Source organism: Podarcis tiliguerta (assembly GCF_965153285.1).
Source record: "Podarcis tiliguerta genome assembly, chromosome: 9".
Taxonomy (NCBI): domain Eukaryota; kingdom Metazoa; phylum Chordata; class Lepidosauria; order Squamata; family Lacertidae; genus Podarcis; species Podarcis tiliguerta.
The window spans coordinates 2,240,360-2,253,318 of record NC_139542.1 but is presented as its reverse complement, the minus strand read 5'-3'; the positions used below and the strand labels follow the sequence as shown (position 1 = coordinate 2,253,318).

General features: G+C 46.0%; 1 protein-coding gene across 1 annotated transcript in view; it reads left to right on the top strand.

Moving 5' to 3' along the window:
• Positions 1 to 12,959, top strand: part of ATP6V1B1 (ATPase H+ transporting V1 subunit B1) — a 70,434-nt gene that overhangs the window by 18,131 nt on the left and 39,344 nt on the right. The window contains exon 2 of the mRNA XM_083398475.1: positions 5,486 to 5,541. Coding sequence (XP_083254601.1) covers positions 5,486 to 5,541 — 56 coding nt within the window. The remainder of the gene's footprint in view (positions 1 to 5,485; positions 5,542 to 12,959) is intronic.

The following is a 12,959-nucleotide window of genomic DNA, read 5'->3' as shown; positions in this document are numbered from 1 at the left end:
GATAGATAGATGATAGATGATAGATAGATATAGATAGATGATAGATAGATAGATAGATAGATAGATAGATAGATATAGATAGATGATAGATAGATAGATAGATGATAGATAGATGATAGATGATAGAGATAGATAGATGATAGATGATAGATAGATAGATAGATGATAGATAGATAGATAGATAGATAGATAGATAGATAGATAGATGATAGATAGTTGATAGATAGTTGATAGAGATATAGATAGATGATAGATAGTTGATAGAGATATAGATAGATGATAGATAGATGATAGATAGATGATAGATGATATAGATAGATAGATGATAGATAGATATAGATAGATAGATGATAGATAGATAGATAGATAGATAGATGATAGATAGATAGATATAGATATAGATTAGATAGATAGATAGATGATAGATATCCCATTTTTCCCGTCCCCTCAAGGCAGGGAGGGCTTACTGCTAAAACAGAAACAACTGAAAGCAGAGAGGCAGCAGGGAAGTCAACATTAGAAACCAATTAAGCATTAATAGAAGCTATCTATCTATCTATCAGTCTATCTATCTATCTTGCTATCAATCTATAACCAGTTTGTTTTGTTTGGTTGGCTTGACTTGACTTGGGTTGCCTGTTTGTAAGTCGCATTGGGTTGCCTTGGGTAATAATAATATTAATAGTAAGTTATTATTTATATGCCGCTCACCTGACTGGGTTGCCCCGACGAATTAAAAACACACTGAAACATCGAACCAAAGCGACTAACAAATTTAACAGACGAAATAAGGGTAAAACAGTGGTACCTCTGGATGCGAATGGGATCCATTCCGGAGCACCATTTGCATCCAGAAGCGAACGCAATTCGCGTCTGCGCGGGTCATGATCCGCTGCTTCTGCGCATGCGCATGACGTCATTTTGACCCTCTGCACATGCACGAGTGGTGAAACCCGGAAGTAACACTCTCCGTTACTTATTTCCGGGTTGCCGCAGCACGCAACCCGAAAATACTTATCCCGAAGCTACTTCAACCAGAGGTATGACTGTAAATAGACAGCCTCAGCACTGGCCCTCTCCTTAAAGGGCCACAGCAACATGTGCCCCATCGTGCACCCACATTCCACCGCCACAGATGCGCCTTGCAACCCCTGCCATTGGCCAAATTGCCTAATGTGTAATTAACGTGGGATTAGCACTCCTCAACATCCCCCCAACACACACACACACACAAATTCCTCTCTGCGCTGAGGATTCTGGTGACATCATTTGCAGTGACAGTGGAGTGACTGGGCGAGAGATTAGCTGTGCAGGCTTCAAAATGTCACCGTGCGCCTTCTGCTGCGGCAAATCGAGAGGCGCGGCCTTCGGTGGCATAAGCCCCATCGCGGTTGAGCTTGGAAAGTCGCCGGATCAGAAGCAAATGGCGTCAATAAATAAGCAAGGGATCTTGTCTTTTTTCATGGGGGTTTCCTTCCAGTAACTGGAAGATGGGAAAAGCTCAATCAAAACGGGTTTGCTTGCAGCAGTTGTGCCTGTGTGTCATCTAGAGCAGGGGTTGGCAAGACTTGCCGAGCATGGGCCAGATCGCTCCTGCGGAGATCCAACATGGGCCGGACCAGCACAGTGAGACACCAGAAATAGCTTCTGCGCATGCCCAGACGCCGAAAATCACGCACGCACAGAAGCGATTTCCGGTGTCTGGGAATGTGCAGAAGCGATTTCCGGCGTCTGGCCATGCGCAGGTGCGATTTCCGGCATCTGGGCATGTGCAGAAGTGATATCCAGCGTCTGGGCATGCGCAGGTGCGATTTCCGGCGTCTGGGCATGCGCAGAAGTGATTTCCAGCATCTGGGCATGCGCAAAAGCGATTTCCAGCATCTGGGCATGCGCAAAAGTGATTTCCGGCGTCTGAGCATGCGCAGAAGCGATTTCTGGTATCTGGGCATGCGCAGAACTGATTTCCAGCGTCTGGGCATGCGCAGAAGCGATTTCTGGTATCTGGGCATGCGCAGAAGTGATTTCCAGCATCTGGGCATGTGCAGACGTGATTTCCGGAGCCACGGAAGAGAGTCCCCATGCTGCGCCAGTTTAGTGCAGCGCGCGGGGACTCGCCAAGCAGGCAGCTCTGTTTGGGGCAGCTTGGGGGCCGATTAAATGGCCTCCGTGGGCCTCTTCTGGCCCACGGTCAACAGGTTGGGGACCCCTGATCTTGAGGCTGGAGGAAGAAGCAGGCTGGAGGCTGTGAGGGAGAGACATGCCTGATTTCTGCTCACATCCAAGGCCATGGCGGCGGGAGAAGCAAAACCCTCTTGGGGTGTCAGTGCTGTGAACCCCTCAGGATGTGTGTGTGTGTGTGAATAAATCATATATCATACAGCTGCACATATGCGCAGCTTGCAGACTTAACATATAGAACAAGAGAACAAGAAGCACATGTGTTTAGAGAAGATCGCAAAACGTTTATTGAATATATGGGGGGAAATTGAGTACACTTGAAAACGCCGGCAGCATTAAGATCAATTCAGCAGCGTCAATAAGTTTTGATGGAAGCAATAATGGAACAATGAATGGTTTGGTTTCTGTAAAATATGCAGAGGTTTGTGATATGCAAAATGAACCATGGAAAGAGCAGAAGGGAAGTCATTGATATTTTAAGGATGTAAAAATGAGTATTTTAAATTGTAAAATAGAAAAATTAATTTTAAAACGTGTGTGTGTGTGTGTGTGTGTGTATAATCATATATCTTACAGAAACCGCAGTCTGCACTTTCCCTCATTCCAAGGAAACACAAACTTTGCATAAGCAAACCATTTTTGTTGTTATCTATAGATATAAATTGCTTTTTAAATTTTAATTTAAATTTTTCATTTTCACCTTTTACAAATATGTTAAACAATAAAAGCAAAACCTTTACAAATCTAATTTACCTTCCCCTCGTCTTCCCTCCCCTCCTTTCTGTAGTTCTTCGTTTCCTATTTTTTTATTCCTGCGTATCCAATTCAAATCTATTAGCCAATTTCCCCTTATCTTCCCCTTAAGTATCTCTTACTGCAGGTGTTTATATCAGTCCGGCTAATGTTTGGATTTGTTTACCATGTATCTTCAAATAATCAATACATTTCCCCCATTCAATTTTTTAAAGCCTCTCTGCTTGATTTCTTATTCTTTCGGTGAGTCTCGCCATTTCTTCGAACTCCATGGATTTTAGTTGCCAATCTTCCTTTGTTCCTTCCTTCCATCTTTGGGAGTAAATCCTTTGAGCAGCCGTGAATTATTTTTTTCTGCTCGCTGAGTACTTCTCCAAGGATTATACCTAAAAGAAAAGCTTCTGTTTCTTTTTGTAAAAGTCATCTTAATCATTTTTCTTCAACTCATTTCCCAGAAAGCGCCATGTACATTCATGCAAAATGCAAAGCTCCTCTGTCCTCTGAACTTACCTGTTCAGTGCTGCAATAATAATAATAGTAATAATAATAATAATAATAATAATAATAATAATAATAATACCCCACCCATCTGGGCAGCTCCCAACAGAATATTAAACAGAATAAAACTTCCAAACATTAAAAGCTTCCCTAAACAGGGCTATAATAACAGACACTCTGAGCGGCTTCCAACAAAAAGATTAAAAGTACATTAAAACATGACTTCTAAAAGTCAGATAGTTGTTTATTTCCTTGATATCTGATGGGAGGACGTTCCACAGGGCGGGTGCCACTACCAAGAAGGCCCTCTGCCTGGTTCCCTGTAACCTCACTTCTCTCAGGGAGGGAACCGCCAGAAGGCCCTTGGAGCTGGACTTCCATAGTGCTCAATGCTTACTTCTTTTTATTCTCATATAATGCCTCCTTATTCTCCTTATTCTGTTGTTTGGTTGTTATTTAGTCGTTTAGTCATGTCTGACTCTTTGTGACCCCCTGGACCAGAGCACACCAGGCACTCCTGTATTCCACTGCCTCCCGCAGTTTGGTCAAACTCATGCTGGTAGCTTCAAGAACACTGTCCCACCATCTCGTCCTCTGCCATCCCCTTCTCCTTGCACCCTCCATCATTCCCAACATCAGGGTCTTTTCCAGGAAGTCTTCTCTTCTCATGAGGTGGCCAAAGTCTTGGAGCCTCAGCTTCCCAATCTGTCCTTCCAGTGAGCACTCAGGGCTGATTTCCTTCAGAATGGAGACGTTTGATCTTCTTGCAGTCCATGGGACCCTCAAGAGTCTCCTCCAGCACCATAATTCAAAAGCATCCGTTCTTCGGCGATCAGCCTTCTTTATGGTCCAGCTCTCACTTCCATACATCACTACTTGGAAAACCATAGCTTTAACTATACGGACCTTTGTCGGCAAGGTGATGTCTCTGCTTTTTAAGATGCTGTCTAAGTTTGTCATTGCCTCCTTATTCTAGTCCTCCTGAAATCTATGGTGTCTGACACCAGGGGCGGAGGAAGGGGGTGGGGGGGGCGGATCGCCACAGGTGTCACCACTGAGGGGGATGAGAAAATGCTGGGTGGGGCCAGCAGCACACCTGAGCCACGCATCTCTCCTGGGAGTGACGCTGTGGCTTGGGTGCCTGCAGGCTCCGCACCGCCCCAAACGGTTCACCCACCACTTCCCCCCCAGCTGTAGGGTGGCTGAGTGGGAGGAGGCAGGCAGATTCCTCAGAGGCCCCACGGTGCGTTCTGCCCCAGCTGGCTGTGGGATGTGAAACACAAGAGCAGTCAAGTACAACATTCCTAGAGTGAACATGTTTACACATGGGGATGAATGTTTGTCCAGCCAGCAGGCAAACTTCCTGTTTCCTTCTGGGCTGGGACAGACTTCCTCTGCATGTGACTAGAGGTGGGCGTGGCCTCACCTGCACAGGTAACAACAAAAGCACAGGGCAGGGCAGCCATCTCTCTCCTTTTGACTATATGCATCGAAGAAGCAACATCTGCTTAGCCAAAGATGCTCTCTTGCTTCCAGCCAAGAGAGGACAAAGGGACTGTCTCCTTATGAGATAGTTTCCAAGTGTATGTTACTTTTCTAAGCTAAGTCTGCCTTCTGGGATCTGATTGTGAACAGAATGATGTGTGAGTAAACCTTTTTATACTTTTATAGAAGACTGTGTTGTGTCTTATCTTTTATGAGGGAATCAGAGGAAAATACCAGAACAGTTATTATAGAGGGTTTAGCGAGCCTGAGCAAATGCATCTACCGTGTGTTTAAAAGAGGGAATGTTACTCTGCTAAATTGTGGAACTTGTTAACACAAGTTGGAAAGGCTATAATCAGACAATATATCCTCTCCTGCATCCCTGAATATTCCCACACTGGCCCCACCCACAGCTGGCTCAGAGCAGGTGCGCCACGCCAGGTGCCCGATTGGCTTGCTCCACTGCTGCCTGACACAGCTACTTTTTTTATTCGCCCCCCCAATCTATGCATGTTTTCCTTCCTCTCTGCACATCCCCATAATTCTCTCTTCCTCCACTTTCTCTCCACAGCCTACTGGACCGTGAGTGGCGTGAATGGACCACTGGTTGTCCTGGACAATGTTAAGGTACGAGACCATTGCCTTTCAAATGCCATTTGAAATGCCATAAATATATGGATATGTTAGGGATGCAGGTGGCGCTGTGGTCTAAACCACTGAGCCTCTTGGGCTTGCTGATCGGAAGGTCGGTGATTCGAATCCCCGCTACGTGGTGAGCTCCCATTGCTTGGTCCCAGCTCCTGCCAACCTAGCGGTTTGAAAACATGCCAGTGCAAATAGATAAATAGGTACCACTGTGGCAGGAAGGTAAATGGCATTTCCGTGCGCTCTGGTTCCGTCACGGTATCCTCTTGCGCCAGAAGCAGTTTAGTCATGCTGGCCACATGACCCGGAAAGCTGTCTGTGGACGAACGCCGGCTCCCTCGGAGTGGTACCTATTTATCTACTTGCACTTTGACGTGCTTTCAAACTGCTAGGTTGGCAGGAGCAGGGGCCGAGCAATGGGAGCTCACCCCGTCGCAGGGATTCGAACCGCCGACCTTCTGATCGGCAAGTCCTAGGCTCTGTGGTTTAACCCACAGCGCCACCCGTGTCCCCACAGCGCCACCTGCGTCCCATATAGCATATATTCAACAACAAAAACCAGCGACAATTTGTTGTTGACAAAGGACAGCTGGACATAGAAAGGGCCCCATCCTCATCAAACCTAAATCCGGCCCTGCGTGGCCCCCAAGTTACCACTGAAATCCTGCATCCTTTTAAACTGCAAATGCTCTGATTTAATTTTTGTCCAGCTATGGATCACAGGTTTACCCTCCAGAGGGCAATAATGTCATAACACCAGGAAAGCCTCTAACAAAGCGGAATTGCGTGTGGATGGTGCAGTATAACCCCCCCCCCCCCCATGCATCCTGGCATGTTGCAGAAAACACACACACACACCCATCGGTTAAAACCCTACAAGTGCTAAGCTCTGGGGTGTATAGCTACAGGGGCAACCCTAAGAGCAGAAGAATTTTCCACTGGGATAAAGTGGGAATCTAGCCACCTTGTCCCCCCTCCCCACCAAAAAAGGAAGCCTGGTTTCTGTAATGATCTCAGTCAGGTCTGTTGGACACAATCTGGGCTTTACCTGTATTTTAAGAAGGCAAAAAAACACATTGGTTTGAAAGAGTGACCTCTAGTGACCAAAGAGAGCCATGCCTCATCAAGGGAAGGGAAAGTTGCATTTTATTGGGCCAATGGACTATTTGATAAAGCTTAATTATGGGGGGGGGGGTAAAAAATGGGGGGGTTGCATATTTATCATCATCACCACCATCAATTTGTATGTTGCTTTTCCATGCTCAAAGCAGTTTGAAAAGCTTGCATATGATTTGCAAATGGTTACAAGACATAAGAAATTTCAAATTCTTCTGTGCAAACCGCTTTGAGGTTTTCTACAATCAAGCGGCACATAAATGTCATTAAATGGCTAATAAATAAATAATTTGTCATAAACAGCAGGCAAATGGAAATCTTTAATTATATGGGGCGGTTGCTGGAGTCCAGTGGAGATGCACTATTTTTGCCTTTATTTTTGTCATCTTATTCTTAAGCTTTATTATGATTTATCCATAGACTGCTTAATGTTATTGTATACTTATTCACAGAGGATGTTTTCATTAGCTTGCTGTTTAAAGCTATTTAAGCAATGTGTGAATCGAAGCAGAGCCATCCTTCAAAACTCTCACCTCTCCAGTTTTTTGCAGTTCATTTCTTCAGCCAAGCAACATGTACCATAATGTCTCTGCAATGGTAAAGTGTGCATATCAACACATATTTCCAGAAATAACATGCAGAGGTGCATTATTTTAGGGTCAATTGCGCTGCAGAAATGTGCATATTGGGGTGATTTTTATGCAAAGACGTGTACGTTAGGAGAAATTTGCACCGAAGTGCTGCTGAATTTTCATGAGGATTTGTTTAAACAAAAATTTGCAGACGAATGTGGAAACCAAAAAATCACAGTTGGTAGAGTCAGAAGGGACACTGAGGGTCATCTAGTCCAACCCCCTGGCCCAAGGTGGGGCTCAAACTCCCAACCCTGAGATTAAGAGACTTCTGCTCTACCGAGTGAGCTATGTGAAGAACCGAACGTAGAACTGGGAGAGGAAACTGAGAGAAATCAAAATCAATATAATTAACCCATCTTTATCTCTCATGGGAGCAGTTTCCATAGTTTAACAATGACACTGTGTAAACAAGTAAACGAGCACATGCAGAGTCCTGATTTATTACTTTATAATTACTTAATTAATTAATTCACGTCCCTTCACCGAAATGCCACAGGGCAGTTTACAACATAGTAACATAATAAGAGAAACGTACCATACAAGCAGGTGTATTCAATTTAACTTAAAGCAGCTGCATTAAACTAAATTTAAGCTGAGTTGCTGTGCCTCACCCCGGGATCACTTGGAATGAAGCATGGACCAGAAATACATTAATAAATAGCATAGTATCCATATAATCACATGACATCCATAAAACACAGGAGAATTCAAACTGTTATATAAATACATTCCATAATAAGCAGTGCATTGTTTTTAGTTTTTAGTTTATTAATTACCCGCTCTTCACCTGAGCAATCGAAAATACAACATTGAAAGCAATTCTAAAAGCTTACAAGTACAAAAAATGCAACTGCAAAAAATCACATCTAACAAGAATAGCAATCACAGCAGTCTGATAAAAATAACAGAGGTCCTCCCAGTTGCTTTTTTGTGTGACTTTAATTCAAATTTGGGATTTCTCTATCCAATGCTGGACTTTTCTCAAAATTTCTTCCACTGGAAGATCTGGGTTCTTCTTTGTCCTGTTACCTCGCTTGCATGTCAATCTTTTTGTTTTCTAATTCAGACATAGCTCCCCTCCCACCCCAACCCAGGCTTAACTGTTGTTGTTTAGTCGTTTAGTCGTGTCCGACTCTTCATGACCCCTGGACCAGAGCATGCCAGGCACTTCTGTCTTCCACTGCCTCCCGCAGTTTGGTCAAACTCATGCTGGTTGCTTCGAGAACACTGTCCCACCATCTCATCCTCTGTCGTCGCCTTCTCCTTGTGCCCTCCATCTTTCCCAACATCAGGGTCTTTTCCAGGGAGTCTTCTCTTCTCATGAGGTGGCCAAAGTATTGGAGTTTCAGCTTCCGGATCTGTCCTTCCAGTGAGCACTCAGGGCTGATTTCCTTCAGAATGGAGAGGTTTGATCTTCTTGCAGTCCATGGGACTCTCAAGAGTCTCCTCCAGCACCAGAATTCAAAAGCATCCATTCTTCGGTGATCAGCCTTCTTTATGGTCCAGCTCTCAATTCCATACATCGCTACTGGGGAAACCATAGCTTTAACTAGATAGACCTTTGTTGGCAAGGTGATGTCTCTGCTTTTTAAGATGCTGTCTAGGTTTGTCATTGCTCAGGCTTAACTAACAAGGAACAAATTATTTGAGTCTCTGGTCCCCTTATCCATAAGCCTCATGGAAGAGGTGTGCCTCTTCAGCCACTTCCAGAAAGAACACATTGGTACCCAACTCCCTCAAATTCCGGTCTCTTGATCATCTTGGCTGCCCTCCTCTGACACCTTCTCCACCTTTCTTCATGATGGAGGTCAACCATCAGGGTGACCACGGCTGGCTCAGTCCCCAAACCCTGCCTGAACCCACTTCGAAATGCATCCAGATGGCCCCTCTCCTCCAGAAACTCTGCCACTGCTCTGTCTGCCACTCTCTCCACCGCCTTGCCCAAGAAAGGGGCATTCATGCCCAGGTGGTCATGAAGAAGAAGAAGAAGAAGAAGAAGAAGAAGAAGAAGAAGAAGAAGTAGTTTTATTTATATCCCGCCCTCCATAGCCAAGACCGGGCTCAGGGCAGCCAACACCAAATATAAAAACAATTGATTGAAATGCAACTTAAAAAACAGGATTAAAATACATTAAAATGCAGCCTCATTTCAGTAGAAACTCAAATCAAAAACTTTTGGGGGATGAAAACGTTAAATCTTCACCAAGGCCAACTATCCAGACTGGTCCTACATGGGCCAGAAAAAAGCCAGGGAAGTCCCCAAATAGGAGTTCCATCACAGAAGGAGAAAGGAAAGAGGGGGGGGGGGATCAAGTTGATTCCAAGCCAAAAGCCAGGCAGAACAATTATTGTCAACTGTAGTTACATTATCGCTTAAAAAGCTCTTTGGTCAAAAGAGCCCAGCAGAGGGTTCCAAATGGTCAAGCATTTCCCTTCCACAGCAAGCCAGCTCCCTCTGCAAAGCCGGGTATGAATTGCTCCTTTCCTTTGTCCACAGTGCCTGGGGTCCAAAGATAGATGGCACCTGGCTTTGGAAGTTCCACTGAGCCATCATAACTTCTATCCGTTCAGCCCGGACACTGAGATCCAGCGCTGAGGGCCTTCTGGCGGTTCCCTCGCTGCGAGAAGTGAGGTTACAGGGAACCAGACAGAGGGCCTTCTCAGTAGTGGCACCCGCCCTGTGGAACGCCCTCTCTTCAGATGTGAAGGAAATAAGCAGCTATCTTCTCTTTAAAAGACATCTGAAGGCAGCCGTGTTTAGGGAAGTTTTTAATATTTAATGCTGTATTGTTTTTAACACGCAATTGGAAGCCGCCCAGAGTGGCTTGGAAAACTCAGCCAGATGGGCGAGGTATAAATAATAAATTATTATTATTATTATTATTATTATCCACTGGCAGCCGCCAAGGGTCGTAGTGGGTGGCAGGTGAGCAGGCTTACTTGGGAATAAGTTCCATTAAAATCAAAGGGGCTTACTTCCCAACAAATCTGTTTAGTCCCTGAGTGAGGAACAGTAGGAATGTAGAAAGGACCTAATTTCTGGCACTCCCTGCCCAGTTGACAGGTCTCCAAGTGAGCTATGATACGGCCAATTAAAAAACCCGCATTCCAAATTCAAGCAGGGAATGTGCTCTGGGATGAATTGAAGCTTTGTGGGGCCGTGCCCAGCACAATACACCGTTTCTATGCGGCCCTTTCGTCCTGATAGGTGCAGGAAGGGGGATTAATAAGATCAATTAAAGAGCCGGATCACAGAGGTTTTCCCCCTCCGTTGTGGTGGTTGGCAAGGCTTAAAGTCCAAAGTACAGGCTCAGCAGAAAAGAGGTACATTTGGGAAGATGGAGGAGGGCAGGACGAGGCAAAACTTGGGGGTGTGAGTAGATCCCAAGAGTTCAGGCGCAGTCTGTGGGTGGCTAAAGCAAAAAAAACCATCCAAGTACCAGCGCACTATACCAGTGAGTAATTGGTTTTAGGGGCAAAGTGTCAATAACTATCATCAATATTATATGTATTTTGTTGTTGTTGTTTAGTCATTTAGTCGTGTCCACCTCTTCGTGACCCCATGGACCAGAGCACGCCAGGCCCTCCTGTCTTCCACTGCCTCCCGCAGTTTGGTCAAAGTCATGCTGGTAGCTTCGAGAACACTGTCCCACCATCTCGTCCTCCGTCATCCCCTTCTCCTTGCGCCCTCCATCTTTCCCTGCATCAGGGTCTTTTCCAGGGAGTCTTCTCTTCTCATGAGGTGGCCAAGGTCTTGGAGCCTCAGCTTCAGGATCTGTCCTTCCAGTGAGCACTCAGGGCTGATTTCCTTCAGAATGGAGAGGTTGGATCTTCTTGCAGTCCATGGGACTCTCAAGAGTCTCCTCCAGCACCAGAATTCAAAAGCATCAATTCTTCGGCAATCAGCCTTCTTTATGGTCCAGCTCTCACTTCCATACATCACTACTGGAAAACCATAGCTTTAACTATATGGACCTTTGTCGGCAAGGTGATGTCTCTGCTTTTTAAGATGCTGTCTAGGTTTATATATTTATACCCTACCTTTTCTCATGACAGGGACTCAAGGCACCTTACGCAAACTGAAACAGCACGGTATAGAAAAACTTACGAAAGATAACAGTGAAAGAGTAATTAAACTATGCAGAATGGAAACAATATAAAAATGGATCTGTTAAAAGACAGCACAGCACTATTAAAAAGCCCTTTTCTTTTTAAAAAACAAACAAACAAACTGTCAGTTCCCAAAGGCCTGTGGGAATAAAATGGTCTTCACCCGCCGGAGGAAGGACAGCAAGGCGGGAGTCTGGCTGGCTTCTCTAGGGAAGGAATTCCAATGTCTGGGAGCCATCACCAATAAGGCCCTGTCCGGCTTCCTCACCAGGTGTGTCTGTGAGGGGGGCGGGACCGAGAGCAAGGCCTCCCCTGAAGAGCTTAGAGCCCAGGCAGGTTGGGGGGGACGACGTGAATGTGGTCCTTCAGATAGCCTGGGCCAATGGGATGGTTTCCACCTTCATGGCTGGCTTGTGAGAGCCATGGGGTGAGGAGCTCGGACTACTCCTTGAGGGCGTCAGTGCATTTCTTTAAAATATTGCAACGTGTTTGTTCAAAGTATGCAGCCCTCCTGTCATTCCGAAAGACTTGCAACACCAAAATCCGTAACGTGATTAAAGTCAGTCTCCATTAAAACATTGATCTGGAGCATGGGACAGCTCGGTTGGAAGAGCATGGGACTCGTAAACTCAGGGTCATGCGTTCGAGTCTCACGTTTGGCAAAAGATCCCTGCCTTGCACGGGGTTGGACTAGATGATCCTTGTAGTCCCTTCCCACTCTATGAAAAGAGCTCCTGAGCTTGTTTGTGCCTTAAAACCACTAGAGGAGCCGCTGCTTCACATCTTCGCCCTTGTTTCCTTCATCCAGCCTCGGCAGTCAGTCTATGCATAGTTAACCTATGGAACCTCCTCCCACATGAGGCAGTGATGACCAGTAATTTGGATGGCTTTAAAAGAGAATCAGACAAATTCATGGAAGAGGAGAGGACTATCGATGGGCTAATAGTCAGGATGGCTCTGCTCTGCTTCCACGGTTGGAAGAAGCAATGCTTCTGAATCCCAGTAGCTGGAAACTGCAGGAGGGGAGCGTCCTGCTCTTGTGTTCGAATCCTGCTTGCAGGTTTCCTACAGGCATCTGTCTGGCCACTGTGAGAACAGGAGGCTGGACTAGGTGGGCCATTGGCCTGATCCTGCAGGATCCTCCTATGGAAGAATTATTTCACTGGGAGAGGCATAGGCAAACTCAGCCCTCCAGATGTTTTGGGACTACAACTCCCATCATCCCTGGTCCTGCTAGCTAGGGATCATGGGAGTTGTAGTCCCGAAACACCTGGAGGGCCGGGTTTGCCTATGCCTGCACTAGGATGACTCCCTGCTACCATCTTTGGCTCTTCCTGGCAGCCAAGTTGCTCCTGCCATTCCTCTAACCCAGGGGTCCCCAAACCAGTGGCGTAGCGTGGGTTGTCAGCACCCGGGGCAAGGCAAGTAATTTGCGCCCCCTAACCCGTGGAGCCAGGTAGGGGCAGAGAGCTGCGAGTGCGAGCGCGCCCCCCCCAGATGTTGCGCCCGGTGCGGCCGGCACTCCCTGCACCCCCCACG